Genomic DNA, 13,050 nt, shown 5'->3' on the forward strand with positions numbered 1-13,050 from the left:
TCCTTACTCATAAATTAAGGTTATTTAATTAAAAATGGCACTTAAATGTAAGAGGAATTTGAAGTGCACTCCCCACAACTATTTTTGAATTGAGGTATTCAAACAAACAAGCTATATGCAGCCGTTAACGTACACTGTATTTGTTTAAACTCACGACAGGAAACGTGCAAGAGGTAAAACTTATCACGCCCCAAATAATGTACAGTTCTCTTTGCTAAACACCTCAGTGCGCAGTTCAAAATGCACTACCACCCATGGGCAGAAGCGACTGCTCTTGTGTGTGGTGAAGGGCGGAGAGAGGCTACACAAGCATAGGAATGGTACCCTACAATCATTAAACATTCTCTCTCATACTCGACTAAATTTTTACAAACAATCTATATAAATGAAAATAGAAATGTTCGTTTGTGCATAACCGTTAATCTCCTGAAAGTTCTTCACCGATTGCTTTGAAATTTTCACAACGTTCCATTCTCATCCGGCCAGGTTTTTATATACATTTTATATAGATGTCACGTCTGTGATGGTAAAAAAAACATGCTGTTTGAAAAACTGTTTTTCATGGGAGGGAAATCTTCGAAACCTCTTTAGCGATTGCATTGAAATTTTGGCACAACGTTACATTCGAATAGGCGCGTCTTTTTATATATCTACTATATACGTGCCTCACCTGTGACAGGAAAAAACATGCTTTTTTGACAAACGGCGCCATCTGTTTGATATAAGAGCAGCACACGCTGTAATCTCCGAAAGTTCTTCACCGATTGCTTTGAAATTTACACACTGTTGCATTCGAATAGGCGCGTCTTTTTATATACCTACTACAGTATATAGATGCCACCCCTGTGACAGGTAAAAACATGGGTTTTTGGAAAACAGCGCCATCTGTTGCACATAATAGCAACATGCACGCTATACTAAATATGTCACGATTTCATTTCAATGTTTCCGATTGCATTGATAAATTTAATTTTCATAGATTTTGATTTATTTTCATTTTTATTTAATTATTTTGTGTGAATTGCGTTGGAATTGAGCTGTGTTATTTACCATACCGTTCATTTCGTGAGTATAGTTTTTTTTATTTTTTCATATTTTCATTTAATTTTTTAACTTATTTTTCAGTGATGGGAACATCAGATCACTTGACGTTCCCAATTTTCTGATGGGAACATCAGACCATTTGGGAAGGCATCGGACGAGGGAGTGGGGAATGGTGGGGATGACGAGGGGACGGAGGACGAGGGGACAAGGGAGGGGGTAATGGTGGGGAAGGAGAAGGGGACGGGGGAGTTTGGGATGGGGGAATGGAGAATGGTGGGGAGGACAAAGGGACAGGGGAGTGGGGCATGATGGGAAGGTAGAGGGGATGGAGTTGGGAATGGTGCGGAGGACGAGGGGACGGTGGAGTGGGGAATGGTTGGGAGGCCGAGGGGACAGGTGAGGGGGAAATGGTGGGGAGGACTGGGGGACAGGGAAGGTTGCTGTGGCTGGGTACTGCTAGTAGCAAATAAAGAATGAACATTTACAAAGAAATTAATAAAAAGCTAAAATTACACTTTCAGTGCATTCTGTTTGATGCCCACCAATTTAATGTATAGGCTTTTCTTTACATTTGTCATGTATTTTCAGCTTTCCCTGATATCCTCACCCCTATTTTCTCTTGATTTAAAGATGCTGTTCCTATGCAGGCGATGAGTCACAATAACGTGGCTAAAGTATGTTGACCACCACACACTAGAAGGTGAAGGGACGACAACGTTTCGGTCCGTCCTGGACCATTCTCAAGTCGACTTGAGAATGGTCCAGGACGGACCGAAACGTCATCGTCCCTTCACCTTCTAGTGTGTGGTCTGGTCAACATGCTGTTCCTGTTCACTTAGTATTTTTCACTCTGCATCTTATTTGTGGTGGTCTTGTTTCTTTGCTCTTCTTAAGGGATGTTTGACCAAGTTCTTTTAATGTAGCTTCATAGCTTTGTACACTCAATTTAATTACAGCATTAGTCTTGTAATTCTGCATTTTTTACAGTTTGTTTTTCACACGATTGCTGTTTTCCTAAATGTGCAGCATGCAATACTGATGGTCTTGGAGACTACATATGATATTGGAAATGTACTTTTTAGATTTTTAAATAATTCTCATGTTCTCTTGCACATTTTTAGTTTAGCTTTGGAATTATTTTAACTTGAGTCCTGTTTTCTCCCAATTCTTGTAGATGCCTTTTTCCCAGTGGTGTAGATTTCTTATGGTCTTCTATCTCACTTTCCCATGAAGATGGGAATAGGAAAGAGAAGAACAGAAGGCAATTATACCATCAGAGATGGCAAGAATATGTACAGAATGAGAGGAGGACTTGAGAGAAGGCATTATACTAGCTCTGACACGAAGTGTATGTAGGTAGAATAACATAGCACATGAGAAACCTGTATATGTACGAATAGCATTAAAAAACTAATAATGAATTCTTTTAGAGCAATCTGTATAGCTCGTGTCAGATCATGCAGCACTGATTTGAAATCTTTATTTTGGTAAGCACAAAATAAAGATTGAAAGGTCAGATCTTTGCAACAAGGTTACTATCTTGAACTGATAGGATTAAAATACACACAGACTAATGGAACTAATTCTTACAAATCTAGAGAAATGCAGAACCAGAGAGGCAATGATCACTACAAAATCTTTAGTTCAATAGACAAGTATAGCATTATTAAATTGGTGGGAAATACAGGTGAACTAGTAGTAACTGAAAATACCATTTTTTTTTTTTTTTTTTTTTTTTTTTTTTGTTAATGTAATGGAAATAGTTGTATCCTCTTCGGGTGGCCAACATCTGGAATGCACTGAAGTTGTGGATGCCACCTCCATCCACAACTTTAAGGCCAGAATATGTTAGGAAAGTTAGAATAAGCATCACCAGGCACTGTAAGGCTAGTAGGAAAAGTACAAAAAGCCAGACTACTTTCTTGTTGTCACTGTTAGATAAGCCTGCAAGTATAGTGCATATAGTATATAGTGCAAGTATACATTTCTAAATAGCGTGCCGGGCTGTGATGGGTATGTGGGCCTGTGGGCCGCTCCCACCAACAGCCTGGTGGACCAAACTCACACGTCAAGCCTGGCCTCAGGCTGGGCTTGGGGAGTAGAACAACTCCCAGAACCCCATCAAGCAGGTACCCACACATGAAACCACCACCACCTTACCTCGAGGTTACCTTGAGGTGCTTCCGGGGCTTAGCGTCCCCGCGACCCGGTCGTCGACCAGACCTCCTGGTTGCTGGACTGATCAACCAGGCTGTTGGACGCGGCTGCTCGTAGCCTGACGTACGAGTCACAGCCTGGTTGATCAGGTATCCTTTGGAGGTGTTTGTCAAGTTCTCTCTTGAACACTGTGAGGGATCTGCCAGTTATGCCCCTTATGTGTAGTGGAAGCGTGTTGAACAGTCTCGGGCCTCTGATGTTCATAGTTCCCTCTCGGTACCTGTTGCACCTCTGCTTTTCAACGGGGGTATTCTGCACATCCTGCCATGCCTTCTGGTCTCATGTGATGTTATTTCTGTGTGCAGGTTTGGGACCAGCCCCTCAATTATTTTCCACGTATACTGTAGATTATTATGTATCTCTCCCGCCTGCACTCGAGGGAATACAGATTTAGGCTCTTTTAGTCGGTCCCAGCAGTTTAGATGTTTTACCGAGTGGATTCTAGCAGTAAAGGATCTCTGCACGCTCTCCAGGTCAGTAATTTCTCCAGCTTTGAAAGGAGCTGTTATTGTGCAGCAGTACTCCACTCTAGAGAGCACAAACGTTTTGAAAAGTATCGTCATTGGTACAGTAATAGGTATTTTTAATCATTGTTTCTGATCAATTCATCATTATTAGTGAAAATGAGGTCCAGCGTGTTCTCCTTCCTAGTTTGTTCTACTATTTGCTGGTTTAAGGCAAACCTGTCGCACATCCGTAGCAGGTCATTTGCATGTGCCTGTTCATTTAGGCTACTTCCTGGTAGTCTTTCTGATATTACTGTATTAGCCAGGTGCTTCAACCTACAGCACCTGAAATGGAAGTCCCCAAGCAGGATGATGATCGGGGCTGGATTTGTGAGGTTTTCCAAGCAGTGTTCTATTTTCATTAGTTGGTCTTTAAACTGCTGAGGGTTTGCCTCCGGTGACTTGTATACAAGGACAATAACTGCATTTAGGATTTCTATTTTGATTATCAGCACTCCCACCATATCATTTGAGGTGTTTAGCAGCTCAGTACAGATGAGTGTGTCTTTGATGTAGAGGCTGACCCCACCCTGTAGCCGGTGTTTCCTATTACATCTGAAAAAATTGTACTCTGAAATCCATATTTCACAATCATGGTAGTCCTTTGTGTGAGTTTCCATTAGGGCTGCAAACACTGCATTTGCCTCATGAAGGAGACCATCTATAAAATGAACTTTGTTGGATTTGCGTGTTTTTATACCCTGGATGTTGGCAAATATAAATGATGTTATCGTGTTAGTGGAAGTGCTGGATGCTTTACTTGGTGTTAATATCTGAGGCTCTGGTAAGGAGGCCACTGTGTTTGCGTCCTCTCTAGCATTTGATCAAGTTGGTGGTAGAGTCTGGTAATTTTTAGCCATTCTTCTTCTCCTTGCTAAAAAATTATCCCGGTCGATGGAGTTGTGGCTGTTTTCATAGTGGCGGTCTGTCGGTTTTATTCCCCTGGTACCTCTTATGTGAAAAACTGGACATTCAGCATTGAAGCACTCTTTCCTGTCTAAAGAGTTCTTGCAAAATTTCTGGGTGAAATAATTCACAGCTTTTGGTACATTTATCTGTATTCAGGAGGTTTCTGCACTTTCTAGGGTGATCGTACTTATATGTTCCATTTGTTCTTCCCGATATCCCGTGTTTACAGATACCCCATTTGTAATACCAACAGATTTTGGGTCCTTGTTTTGTTTGTTTTCCTTTGCCAGGGACCGCACTCTGTTGCGGCGTCCCAGACACTGTGCTCTGCACTGGGGCCTGCGACACCGCGCTCTGCTCAGGTGCCATCGACACCGCGCTCTGCTCAGGTGCCCGCGACACCGCGCTCTGCTCAGGTGCCATCGACACCGCGCTCTGCTTAGGTGCCCGCGACACCGCGCTCTGCTCAGGTGCCATCGACACCTCGCTCTGCTCAGGTGCCAGTGACACCGCACTCTGCTCAAGGCGTCCCCGACACCGCGCTCTGCTCGAGGGGTCCCCGACTCCGCGCTCTGCTCGAGGGGTCCCCGACTCCGCGCTCTGCTCGAGGGGTCCCCGACTCCGCGCTCTGCTCGAGGGGTCCCCGACTCCGCGCTCTGCTCGAGGGGTCCCCGACTCCGCGCTCTGCTCGAGGGGTCCCCGACTCCGCGCTCTGCTCGAGGGGTCCCCGACTCCGCGCTCTGCTCGAGGGGTCCCCGACTCCGCGCTCTGCTCGAGGGGTCCCCGACTCCGCGCTCTGCTCGAGGGGTCCCCGACTCCGCGCTCTGCTCGAGGGGTCCCCGACTCCGCGCTCTGCTCGAGGGGTCCCCGACTCCGCGCTCTGCTCGAGGGGTCCCCGACTCCGCGCTCTGCTCGAGGGGTCCCCGACTCCGCGCTCTGCTCGAGGGGTCCCCGACTCCGCGCTCTGCTCGAGGGGTCCCCGACTCCGCGCTCTGCTCGAGGGGTCCCCGACTCCGCGCTCTGCTCGAGGGGTCCCCGACTCCGCGCTCTGCTCGAGGGGTCCCCGACTCCGCGCTCTGCTCGAGGGGTCCCCGACTCCGCGCTCTGCTCGAGGGGTCCCCGACTCCGCGCTCTGCTCGAGGGGTCCCCGACTCCGCGCTCTGCTCGAGGGGTCCCCGACTCCGCGCTCTGCTCGAGGGGTCCCCGACTCCGCGCTCTGCTCGAGGGGTCCCCGACTCCGCGCTCTGCTCGAGGGGTCCCCGACTCCGCGCTCTGCTCGAGGGGTCCCCGACTCCGCGCTCTGCTCGAGGGGTCCCCGACTCCGCGCTCTGCTCGAGGGGTCCCCGACTCCGCGCTCTGCTCGAGGGGTCCCCGACTCCGCGCTCTGCTCGAGGGGTCCCCGACTCCGCGCTCTGCTCGAGGGGTCCCCGACTCCGCGCTCTGCTCGAGGGGTCCCCGACTCCGCGCTCTGCTCGAGGGGTCCCCGACTCCGCGCTCTGCTCGAGGGGTCCCCGACTCCGCGCTCTGCTCGAGGGGTCCCCGACTCCGCGCTCTGCTCGAGGGGTCCCCGACTCCGCGCTCTGCTCCGGTGCGCTGCCACTGAGCTCTGTGCTGCATCTGGTTGTACCTTGGTGTCGTGTACAGTTTGTTTGAAGACATTAGAAATGGCTATGCAGGCATTTATTAGTGATTCTCTGTTTTCAGCGAGAGTTTTATCCAGGATTTCCATCATCTTCAAAAAAGTTACATCATCCTTTTTGCAGAGCCAGTACAGAGAGTGGTCACTGGGACCATTTCTCCTTGGATTATTAGTCATGTTGGCACATATTTTGTGTATGGCGGTTGAACAGAGTTGGCATTGAAAGCTCTTGTTGGTAATCTACCTTCATGTTGCATTCTATGCACGTTTTTATCAAAGACATTTTTGTTGAACACTTCTGTAATTACCTAAGTGTAGTTACAGGATGAGAGCTACGCTCGTGGTGTCCCGTCTTCCCAGCACTCTTTGTCATATAACGCTTTGAAACTACTGACAGTCTTGGCCTACACCACCTTCTCCCCTAACTTGTTCCAACCGTCTACCACTGTTTGCGAAAGTGAATTTTCTTATATTTCTTCGGCATCTGTGTTTAGCTAGTTTATATCTATGACCTCTTGTTCTTAAAGTTCCAGGTCTCGGGAAATCTTCCCTATCGATTTTATCAATTCCTGTTACTATTTTGTATGTAGTGAACATATCACCTCTTTTTCTTCTGTCTTCTAGTTTTGGCATATTTAATGCCTCGTAGCTCTTGCCCTTCAGTTCTGGGAGCCACTTAGTAGCATGTCTTTGCACCTTTTCCAGTTTGTTGATGTGCTTCTTAAGATATGGGCACCACACAACTGCTGCATATTCTAGCTTTGGCCTAACAAAAGTCGTGAACAATTTCTTTAGTATATCGCCATCCATGTATTTAAAAGCAATTCTGAAGTTAGAAAGCATGGCATAGGCTCCACGCACAATATTCTTTATGTGGTCCTCAGGTGATAGTTTTCTATATAGAACCACCCCTAGATCTCTTTCTTTATCAGAATTCTTTAAAGATTTCTCACATAATATATAGGTTGTGTGGGGTCTATGTTCTCCTATTCCACATTCCATAACATGGCATTTATTAACATTAAATTCCATTTGCCAAGTGGTGCTCCATGTACTTATTTTGTCCAGGTCTTCTTGAAGGGCATGACAATTATCTAAGTTTCTTATCCTTCCTATAATCTTAGCATCATCAGCAAACATGTTCATATAATTCTGTATACCAACTGGTAAATCATTTATGTAGACAGTAAACATCACTGGTGCAAGAACTGAACCTTGTGGTACTCCACTTGTGACATTTCTCCAGTCCGATAAATTGTCTCTGATCACAGCCCTCATTTTTCTATCAGAAAATTTTTCATCCATGTTAGAAGCGTACTTGTCACTCCTCCAATATTTTCCAGTTTCCAGAACAATCTCTTATGTGGAACTCTGTCGAAAGCCTTTTTTAGGTCAAGATAGATGCAGTCAACCCAACCATCTCTTTCCTGTAATATCTCTGTTGCTCGATCATAGAAACTTAGTAAATTCGATACACAGGATCTTCCAGATCGAAAACCATACTGTCTGTCTGATATTATATAATTTCTCTCCAGGTGTTCTACCCATTTAGATTTAATTATTTTTCCAATATTTTAACTATTACACTTATCAATGATACCGGTCTATAATTAAGGGGGTCTTCCCTGCTTCCACTTTTGTAGATTGGAACTATGTTAGCCTTTTTCCACACATCAGCTACAACTCCTGCTAACAGGGATGCCTGAAAAATCAGTTTAAGAGGAATGCTGAGCTCAGGTGCACATTCTCTCAGAACCCATGGTGAAACTCCATCTGGACCAACTGCTTTGTTCTTATTTAGCTCCTTGAGCATTTTTTCCACTTCGTCTCTAGACACCTCTATGTGCTCTATGTTGTTCTCTGGAATTCTTATTGTATCTGGTTCCCTGAAGATTTCATTTTGTACAAACACACTTTGGAACTTTTCGTTTAATGTTTCACACATTTCCTTTTAATTTTCCGTGAATCTATTTCCCATTTTCAACCTCTGAATATTATCCTTTACCTGCAATTTGTTGTTTATGAATTTATAGAATAGACCTGGTTCTGTTTTACATTTGTCTGCAATCCCTTTTTCAAAATTTCTGTTCAGTGGTGGTGGTGCTTACAAGGTGGGGGGGTTGACCGTGGGTGTTAACCAACTTTACCATACACTCACACCACTTGTATGGTCTTTTGTGTGTGTGCGTAAGAATTAGGGGAGGGTAGATTTTTTCAGTCGGTTAAAAAAAAAAAATTGTTTTACATCATGTAGTGGATATGAACTTGTAATTGTCAGCAGTAATGATTTTTTGTTTGTTTTTTTCAAGTTGTAGGATAAATTAGAAGGGAAACAGTTGAAACTTCATTGCTATCTTGATGAGTGGTGTGTAACAGCTTATTAAATTGTTTGAAATATTTACTTTTTATGAATTATTTTTCCATCAATTTGCAGACAGCAGCAGTGAAACTGTTAAAGGAGGTGGAGACCAAGAATAAAGCCTTAGAGGCTGAGATATTGAGATTAGAAGCAGAGAGTGCTCGTGTTAATAATGAATGTCGGATGAATGTGAGCAACTTCAAGACATGGTCGAGCAAACATGATGATGAACTCGGTGCAAGAAAAGAACAAGTTTTGGAATTGTTCTCTGAGAAGATGGCCAAAGATATGCCAACAGGTGAATGTAAACCTATACCCAGTAAATAATAGTCTTTGTAGCATTGATGATTGCCTTGTTCTTTCACTTGTATTTAAATATAAAGAGGAAGCCTACTTTTATTGTATACAGTATAATTTATGTCATTTAGTCCAAGACATTAAATTAATGAGCATGTTAGTAGGGGTACCATATGGTCTTGGGTGTGTGGGGTTTGAAAGATGCAACGATGTTTGGTGCAAGAGATGCTTTAATTGTTTAACTTATGGAAATACTGTATTTAACTTGATAAATTTGTGAGTGAGGTTGATAAATACTTCTCATTCCCATCTCATTTTGACTTGCACCATATGCAAGCTTTTTTACAAATAACCCAGGAATTTGAAAGTAGAAATTATTGTTAAAAAGATTTACTGTACTTTTCAAAATGTGATGATGGCACTAGTGATGGCAACTTGTGATATAACTATTTGCTTGGAGGTTCCAAGTGAGGAGTGATTGTTGAGCTCATGCAAAGAATTGTAATGGTCTTTGTGTGCACCCCTACCCCCATTCCCTTCCATAATTATTATTGTAATAATGTAATAGTATTATTGCAATTCTTCCTTTATCTGCAGATCCTATTTTCCACTCCATTTTCAGTTGATAAATTTTTTCTTTTCATATTAATTCTTATCTGTTTTTACAGGTGAAACTCCGGTGCGTCAGCAATATACATTTCCATCGATCCTGTCTTGCACATCTCCTCACGAAAGACTACTTCAGAGATATCGGTCTGGCACTGTGTCAACACTTTCAAGGATTCCGCTTCCAAATTTAGGAGATGATGTCGAGGTAAATAACATGTATCTGTGAAAGTTTACAGCTAAAACTAGTGAATGTTTGGTGAAGTGATATTTGTTGAAAGGGGCTGAATTATTAGAATTTAAAATAATGGATATGAAGAAAACCTGAACTTTTAATAACTTTTATGCATTTTTATGAAACTTAAGGATTTGGTAAATTGATTTTGTTCAAGAATAATAATCACATACTACTATAATTTTCTATTTTTGTGGGGGGTGGGAAAACATTAGTGTTTTATACTTGTGTGAAGTGTGTGTGTGTGTATATAGTGAGTTCCAGCTCCTGAACACTGTCTTATAGCAACGGTGGTTGCTTTCACCACTTTAGTTTCAAGCTCAATTCACTGCTTTACCACTTTCACTATTGCAGGTATTGCCTTGGTATTCTTTATTTCAGATGTGTTTCCTTACTTTTAGCTTGCTGGTGTCATTTTATAAAATAAAATTGTAAATTCTCTTTTTGTTGCGTAGGCAGAGATATCTTTGATGTTAGCCATACTTTAGTGGGTTAATTAAATTAAGATTAATATTCATTGATTGTTGGCATGTGCTTCAAGTGTACTGAGATACGGTCTAATTCTTTGTTCATTTTGTTTATAGGATGACAACACGAGTTCATCATCAGCGGAGACCTCACATGTGTCATCTGAATTTTTAGATGATGAGTTAGAAGGACGAGCACGATCAGGTTCTATTTCTTCCACTAAGGCAAGTTTGTCACCTCTCAAGTTATTTGACTGCCATCTTGTGTTAGGGGAAAACTTATTAGGAATGAATACATTATCTTTTCCATCATTTAATATTTTGTTAGTTATACAGTATTTAAGTCGACATGGTAATTGTTGAATTATTCCTTTATGGGATACGTTAGTTGTCACTTAAAGAATTGCCGTTTCTTTGTGATAGCTGGAGAATATCATTTATTGGCTTGAAACTTTAGACTTTTGTATAGTGATGCAATAAAGTTCCTTCGTGTTATTGGACCATGTAGATGACTCAAGGCAGATTTTGAAACAAAATTTTTGGGGATTTGGGCAGGGAAGACTGTGAATGAACAGTATCTTGAAAATAAATATTTTCAGCTAAAAAAAATTACATGCCTGTCCTTATACCAGGGATAATTATAGTACTCTTGGTTGCAAATAACACTAGTAATCATTCCACTTGATGAAATCCAATTACAGTAGATACATGCATGGCTAGTGCTTATAAAAGTGGAAAAAATGGGAGACAAAAGTTCATGAGATGCATCATGATGGCAGTGTTAATGAAATGATTTGAGGGTATTTGGGTTAGACATGGCATTGCCTAACCAGCAGTAATTTGAAGTTAGTGAATAATTGATTGACATGTAATCAGAACACAAAATTATTAGCTTAACCAGTTGAGTACCATTGCTGAACTTTCCTTGATTCAGGTTGATGGCTGCACATTCTATCTTGTGGTGATTCATTTATTTTTATTATTTTCTAAAGTTTATGAAATGCATGTTGTAGTAATTTTTATATTTTCCCTACTATAAGCACCAGCCTCGTGTTTGTTAGATATGAGGATGCCCTCAAGTAAAGTGTGTTATTGAAATAATGTGTATTCTTGATTTTCTCTTATTGTTCTTGACTTCCTCCCCCCCACCCCAAGAAAAAAATATATTTAGCATTTTTTTCAATTTTCCTAAATATCAGTCCATAAAGTTTTGCTGCTTCTGAGTTATGAGATGAATATGACAAATGTTTTTCAAAATGTTTTTCTTTAGAATGATTCCAAGGTGTTCCTCGTCCCCAATCCTCGTATGCAGCGGGAAGATTCCGGCAATTCTCTCTCTCGCTCCTCCTCGGCATCATCTCTCAATGATTACAAGGTAGGCACTTAACTGTTGTCTCGTGTGGATGAAGAATTTCTTGCTTGGTTACATTCATTTATTCTTTATCTTTCTCCTCTTTGTTTTTTTTCTTTCAATTTTCCCCCATTTCCCTCTTCCTTCAATTTAACTTCTTTTTCCCATATCTCCCTCTTTCTCCCTCTCTTCCCTTCTTTCTACTTTTCCTTCCTCCTCCTCCTACTGTGATACTTAAGCACAGAGGTTTTTGTTTTGCCTTGTGACTTTCTGGGCCATTTCTTCTGTATCAGGTCAATATTTGATCCTCAGGCTCCTGTTGCCTCCAAGTGAACTAGATACTGATCCTTGTTTCCAGTAGATTTATGCCAGGCTTGTGCTTGGCGCACATTATGAGGCGGTACAATACCATTTTCCCTAAGATCAGTATGCTACTGATATTACAATCACGTACCAGCACCACTATCCTCACTCCCTAGGACTGCTCAATTTAGCAGTTCTTCTGTTTTAAGCAACCTCTACCTCGTATTTGGCCACATCTGGTTTATTCTTGTTGGCAGACATGTTTTATTCTTGCAAGTAATTATAGTATATCAAAATAAATTTGCATAAAAATTCCTGATTAAAGACCACTAGCATAGAAGAAATATCACATTGTGTTAAGGTTTCCATCACATTTTTCTTCTAGCCCTCACTTTTCAACATTAATTTACTGTTTTTTTTTTTTTGTGTGTGTGTGTGTGTGTGTGTATTTGCCTCCTTAATATTTAGTCTAGCCAGACTATATTTGCTGGCACATACTTTTTCTACTCTCACGATAAAAAAATATAAAATAACTTTAGTAACGAGGCCAACTGCACTAGCACATTCAGAAATGCAAATAGCCATGATATGTCCATACTGTGTTTTTTAAGACTAAACTAGCAATAGAAAAAGGTACAGTTCTACTTATTAAAATGGTGCTATTGTCATACAATAATTTTAGTTATTGCTGGTTTTTATAAATAAAATTTAATATTCATCAATGTAAATGTAATGACACTAACTTAGACCCATGAAAAAAGTTTGCTATAATTTTTAATTGCTTAGGTAATTAAAGTTATCATGTACCAACCACCTGTGATTCTCATCAAATCACAATTTGGTCTCTCTAGTCAGTGTGTAAATGTTTTATATTTCTGGACAATGTTTGTATTAGTGTGTGAATTGTTTGTATGGTGATAAAGCTTCCAGGAGAAGCTTATGTTATTTCTAACACCCACCTTCCCCCAGCCCCTTTAGCTCAAGGAATGGAATATACCCTAGTATTGTGGTACTTGTTGGAAGATGTATAGACAATGTGTCCATCTTGTGACCGCACATTTACCTATACACATCAATTATCATGTTACCTTGCAACGAATATTCACTTTGCTTTTTC

The 13,050-nt window shown here is 41.8% G+C and overlaps 1 protein-coding gene across 1 annotated transcript in view; it reads left to right on the forward strand.

The window, feature by feature from the left end:
- The window catches only part of Klp61F (Kinesin-like protein at 61F), a 54,177-nt gene that overhangs the window by 38,525 nt on the left and 2,602 nt on the right, over positions 1–13,050 (forward strand). Inside the window, exons 17-20 of the mRNA XM_045729425.2 lie at positions 8,750–8,972; positions 9,640–9,785; positions 10,397–10,504; positions 11,550–11,654. Of these exons, the coding sequence (XP_045585381.2) occupies positions 8,750–8,972; positions 9,640–9,785; positions 10,397–10,504; positions 11,550–11,654 (582 nt within the window). The remainder of the gene's footprint in view (positions 1–8,749; positions 8,973–9,639; positions 9,786–10,396; positions 10,505–11,549; positions 11,655–13,050) is intronic.

This window comes from Procambarus clarkii, chromosome 10 (assembly GCF_040958095.1).
Source record: "Procambarus clarkii isolate CNS0578487 chromosome 10, FALCON_Pclarkii_2.0, whole genome shotgun sequence".
Lineage (NCBI taxonomy): Eukaryota > Metazoa > Arthropoda > Malacostraca > Decapoda > Cambaridae > Procambarus > Procambarus clarkii.